The sequence below is a fragment of the Hakea prostrata genome, chromosome 9 (assembly GCF_041222555.1).
Source record: "Hakea prostrata isolate BN-2017 chromosome 9, UWA_Hpros_2, whole genome shotgun sequence".
Classification (NCBI taxonomy): domain Eukaryota; kingdom Viridiplantae; phylum Streptophyta; class Magnoliopsida; order Proteales; family Proteaceae; genus Hakea; species Hakea prostrata.
Window position 1 is genome coordinate 13,984,699 of NC_142608.1, and position 5,894 is coordinate 13,990,592.

A 5,894-nucleotide genomic window follows, 5' to 3' on the forward strand; every position below is an offset into this window, starting at 1 on the left:
AAACGACTCTTATATAACAACCACATTTTTAAAAATTTATTTATAAATATATATACACAAGACTTACCCATCTTGGTAAGCAACATATTTATCAAAAATCAAAGTTCTTCACTCAATTGTTTCACTTATTGTGAGAATTGTAGGATATAAATTACAGAAAGAGAGAATCAGAGACTTACAGAAACATCCATTGTGGTAAGGCTTCAGCAACATCATCATTTAACTTGAATTTTCCACCAACAGCTGCATTGTTCACCTAGAACAAATTTCATTTCAAATCATTCAGCCAATCTAATCTAGATTCCAAGAATTTCTGCAACTATATTCCAATGAAAGTCTTTGCAACGATACAACTAAAAATGTCAAATTTTTGTAATTACCAAGCTATCAAGCCCTGCCAAAACAATGAAGCTTAATAGTTCAATAAGAATCATAATTGCAGGCATAGAAGAACCATTTTCCCTTTTTAATTTTTCTTAAGCATATCTGCAGCATACCTGAATCAAGTAGGGTTGGAGAAGAATCAAAGATGGGCTCGCCTAAAACTTAGAGCAAATTGCTGACAAAACTAGTTGTGATGGTCTTAATTAACACCCTTGAATATAAGAGTATTTGGTCACCGTTGCCATTGTTGTCGCCGACACCTAAGAAGGAGCAGTTTATCACAGCATTCCTACGATTTGGGATTCCCAAATTTTCTTGAAGAGGTTGATTTTGCCACGGTGATGATAAAATATCTGATTTAATCTAGAAGAAAATCGCAGGAGGGTAGGTAACTCGAAGAACAAGAGGGGTTTGATTGATGAAATCATTTGTGCATTCAATGAAACAGGGTTTTTAATCTGACGAGAGAAAGGATTTTTCATCAATTTTGATGAGGGGTTTTTAATGTAACTTTATAAAGTTTAAAACCTCACGTGTAAAACAAATTTCAAAATTATGATCACGCCCCCACAATTTTAATAGTGGCCGTCTGATTTCAATATGCCAAGTGTCAATCTCGTAGTGGTGCATGGACGATATCTGCTTTGCCACAAATAAAAATCCAAGACAAAACGATACCAATTGAACTAATTGTCTCAAATACTAGAATCATCTTATATTGAATAAATATGATATGCTAATGGTATGAGGATGATGATGTATTCAGTACCATATTGCTATCGGACAAATGGTGGTTCCTTACCCAACGGACACCCTTAGGATGAATGAATTTTCCACCAACGATCAGAAAATATGAAATGTTGACCCCAAAAAAGAGACAAATCAAATCATCTTGAGTATATGTGTAAATGTAGGATTTAATTAAGGAAGATACCTCTTAGATATGGCTAATCTTCTTAGAGAAATTTTAAAACGAGTGCTCAATGACTGATAAGATTTAGCTACATGTAAATATTATAATCCAAAGGTACTTATTGGATTTATCTTAACCCTTGGATTAAAATTATACATGATTTAAAATTATACATGATTGAATCCTATCATTCATTGAGAAATTTCTCCAAGGAGAGCAAACAACAAAATATGGAATGGTGGCAATTCTTTTTAAGAAAAATGTTTAATTTTCTTTCTTTTTTGGCAACAAAAGAAAAGGATTCATACCCATGTTATGTCATGTCAAAGTATTAACAAACCACCTCATGTTTACCGAGAAAAAAAAGAAAGAAAAAATCCTATTGTTTCAACAATAACTACAAAGTTATACAGTTTAATCCCTTTACCAAACATTCATCAAACGGCTACCAAAAGACAGCCCATTTTGCTTGGGAGCTGCTCCCAGCAGTCAAATGCTCATATGCACGTTAGAGTGAAGTGTTCATTGAATGGTCTAGATTTTCTCAGGACCCCAAATGCATCTGGACCTTGCGCTGCTGGGAGCGGCGCTTCTCCCAATAGCACTATCCAAAGACAGCAATGTTGTGTGTTCAATATGGTGTCATCAGTGTGCTTAGTCCCCTCTGTAAATATAGGGACATTGTAAATACAGCGACAGTGTACTATCTTTCTATTATGTTATTCAAAGTTTTCAGCTGCACAAAACAGAATGGCTACCATATATTACAAAGCAATATATAAGATTAAATTAAAAATATCTTACAAAAAAATTAAAAATAAATAAACACTTTAAATGAATAAATTCACACATCCAAAATTCCAATATAAAAAAGAATTACAGTAAATTGATACACATCCCTTTTCTTTTCGAAGCTTCAGGAGGTTCTCATGGCTTCTTTTTCTTATCACGGACATATCCTTCATTTCCTGCAAGCATCATGTACTTATCTTTCCTTGTCAAGGTAGTGCATTCAAACCCTAAAGAATCTCCTAGTTGTCTCTGTGTCTGGTTGGCCACTTCAAAGCTTGACCTACCCCCAGCGCGTGTTAGTTCTCTGGGAAGCTTCTCAAGAAACTGAACATGGTAACCGGGACTTGGGTTCATCAAGAAGAAAAAGGGATCCAAGCATTTGTATCCGCTTGCTGTTGTCCCATAAAACATGCTGACGTGTGTATTAATTGCCACAGGAACAATCTCGTCAGTTAACTCGGCAAACAAAGAACTGAACCTCAAGAGATATGGCTCTCTACATGTAGTTCCTTCAGGGCAAACTACTAGGTCTCCTTCACTTAGTAATCTTTGCATTGTTTCTCCGTCTTGTTTCCTATCTCTTGTCAACCTGACTGTCTTCATGGGTGATAGGAATTCTGAAACTTTGCTAAGGCTGTATGTAACTGCTGTTAGAGGTTTCTCTAATACTGTGCTGAGGAACACAGGGTCCAAGAGGGTTCTATGGTTACAAACATATAGAACCCCTTTTGATTTTTTTTCTGGTTTTGATGGAATAAACCCTTTAACCCTTATGCAAACACCACTCCAACTACCCAATATACGTGACATATTGTAAGGAAGAAAGATACCCAGAAACAATCTGAAGATGGCAAATGTTAACCCAAAAGGAAGCCATATGAACATACAAAAAGTTGCAAAAGGAGTAGGTAAGAAAGCCAGCCTCCCATCATGGAACACCAGAGGTTTGGGATATCTCTCTCTAGGCATTACTGAACTTCCTATATTGTGCTCTTCCTTATTCACCACATATGCTTCCTGTCACAAATAATTATTCAAATATTAGCACAGTAAACTCAACAGAAGAACTCCAAGAAAATTTTCATTTTTGTAATTGTATTTGCAGTATGATTGGGAGAGAGGTTAAGGAAGGGGAAAAAGATCAGAGAGATACCTTGCAAAGAGAAACGAACAACTGGTCATGGGGACTTGAACTTCCAAGGCCAATATCAGGGTTGTCGTCTCCAAAGAACTCCTTTAGAGCCTTGTGCTTCACAAGCAACCCAGACTCTGCTAGGAAACCGGTAAAATAGTGCCCCACACTATGCAGCTCAGTTCCCACAACATCATTTACGCCCAAATATTCCTTGAGAAACCACTCAACCATCACTCTGGGAACAGTAGTAAAAACAACCCTCTTCCCAGTTGAAGCCAGTACCTCATATGCCTGAAGGTTGAGATTCTCAAGGTAAAACTTGGGCAGAACAGCTCGTCCAAGAATCCCGAGCATCCATCTTGCTAAGCCCACAGAAGGTTATAAATATCATGACCCTCATCTTAAGCTCATGGTCTAAAACCCACAAGAGAGGATAGGCAAGAAGCAACAGGAATGCTCTGACAATGCTACCACCCTCAAAGGCAACCAACATGAAATAAGGAAATAAAGACTCAGATCTTAACAAGCTACCATGAATATCACAAACCAAGGTTTGAGAAGTCCTACACTCCAAACTGCATTTGGTCACACTTGGAAATGGAGAAACATGTTGTGGTGATTTACGAGATGGGTTTCTATAAAAGAAGCCATAGTTTCCAAGCTTCGTCCCTGCTAGGTACCATGGCGTGGCCAAGAACTGGTACAAGAGCCAATCTGCAAGCTTGAGAAGAACAGATGGAAAGACCATAGTTAGAGTTTAAGACACCTGGGTGACTGCAAGCTGCTAGTATATTAGTGAAGGCCAAGAGACAATGAGAAGATATTGCTGGAGGCGATCCATGAAGGGTTAATTTAAAGGAAGCGGAGGAAGGTTGACAATTGGATTTGTATTTGGTAAGCTACACCACTGCCATTAACTGCAAATCCATCATCTTTTACACTTCTGGGCATTGTTAGGTTGGAATATTGGTGGCCGCTTAGGAATTTTGAGTTTTTTGAAGCGTTGAAATTTGGGTTGCTTCTGGGAATTTGTATTAGTCACAATAAACTCTTCCGTGTTGAAATTGTTAGGTTGTAAATGGCTTAATGAAGGATTCCTATTGGTATTTATTTTCAATTAAAATAAAAAATTAACATAGCACCGTTGCACCATACTGAACAAAAAAAATTGTATTAATTACAACGACACCGCATGTGTGCCTGGGTTTGTTTGATTGACAAAAGGTACACTCCAAGAGACCGTTTCAACAACAGGTATTAGTTGAGTAGGTTTTGAACAAATCGCCATCCTGCGTCACTTGGCTAATACAAAAAGATAGCGAAAATATATGAATTGGATAAAGTTGGGTGGGGATAGTTTATACGATACACCATTGACTGGGTAATTCAAAAAGAAAAACTTTATTTTTTTTCAAAAAAAAGGAACAAACATAAATTGGCTGACCCTGGTAGGGTTGTACATTCACTAAGAAATGCATATTGTGGATGTGCTTCTAGTACATTAAGAGGCAGCCTCTTGTTAGGTACCTAAAGTCCTAGGAGGTCTATGGTTTGATCCTCTATTTCCTCCATATCCTCATCCCCAAAGGGCCTGTGGGGCCCAGTCATGATGTTTGGCATCAACTTGGTCCAAAAAAATTACATACTGCACTTACCATATTGAATGTGAACAGTACGCCACACTATTAGAGTATAAAATGATTCTATTATTCAATGTGGTATTGGTGCAGCATGGTTCATGTGATACCCAGATGGCCAATCGGGGTCAATGTGGTTAGACCAGCAAAACCATATTAACCCAGAACATATCCGAGAAGAGGGGCTGCACTGCAAAGTTTCTGGTGGATAGCTGAGATAAAAATCCAAACTAGTGGCTCTGTTTGGCATGATTTTCATTTTGATTTTTATCCATTTATTAGAATCAATACAGAAAACCATTTCTAATGAAAATCCCGTAAACGTTTGGTAGTCAATTGATCAAATGAATTTTTCATTAAAAAATATGTTTGGTATATCTATCCATTAAATGATTTTTTTATACCCTGAAGGTAAAACCGGCCAATCCAATCCAATACAAGCTTAAATGGGTTTGATGCATGATGCATAACTGCTGCTTCAATTAACTCAAGTCTCATTCCCTTCACCTTGATTGCTGTAACAAGTGATCAATCCTAAGAATTGAGACATCTTCAAACTACCAATCCAGAGGCACCTGGTGATTTCTACTAGGACTGGATTCATTCATCTCGTTCCAGTTTGTTGGTCTTCCTGTATAAGCCCATCTGATACCTCTTGGGGTTGCACATGCCTTCCAGGCTATGGATTTCATTGCATTATGTACAATCTGGAGAGTTTCTGCCAATGAGGAGAGCTGCTCACGGCTTTTCAACACTAGAATTGAGTCTCTCCATGAAGACAAGACCACATAACTCAGAAATGCTTCAGTTTTGACTATGATATTTCCTTCTTCCAAGTCCTCTATCATCTCAAGATACTTTGCAGTGTAACTAAGGCCCGAGATATTTGCAGTTTTTAGATCAATTGCAATCCCATAGCATAATTTTGTTGCAAGCTCAAATCATCAGCATCAGCTCCACTTGGAAGGTCATCCAACGATATCATGTTCAAGTCTGTGTCTCGTGATGCATGTATGTATTGGTTCTCATTATA

The 5,894-nt window shown here is 37.6% G+C and overlaps 1 protein-coding gene across 1 annotated transcript; it reads right to left on the minus strand.

Annotated features, from left to right (window-relative positions):
- Positions 1-2,064: 2,064 nt before the first annotated feature.
- LOC149004752 (glycerol-3-phosphate acyltransferase 1-like) lies at positions 2,065-4,025 on the minus strand. Its single transcript, XM_089169117.1, is given in 3 exon segments — positions 2,065-3,106; positions 3,243-3,566; positions 3,568-4,025. Coding segments are annotated over 3 exon segments (1,611 nt in total). The 5' UTR covers positions 3,973-4,025; the 3' UTR covers positions 2,065-2,224.
- Positions 4,026-5,894: the final 1,869 nt, after the last annotated feature.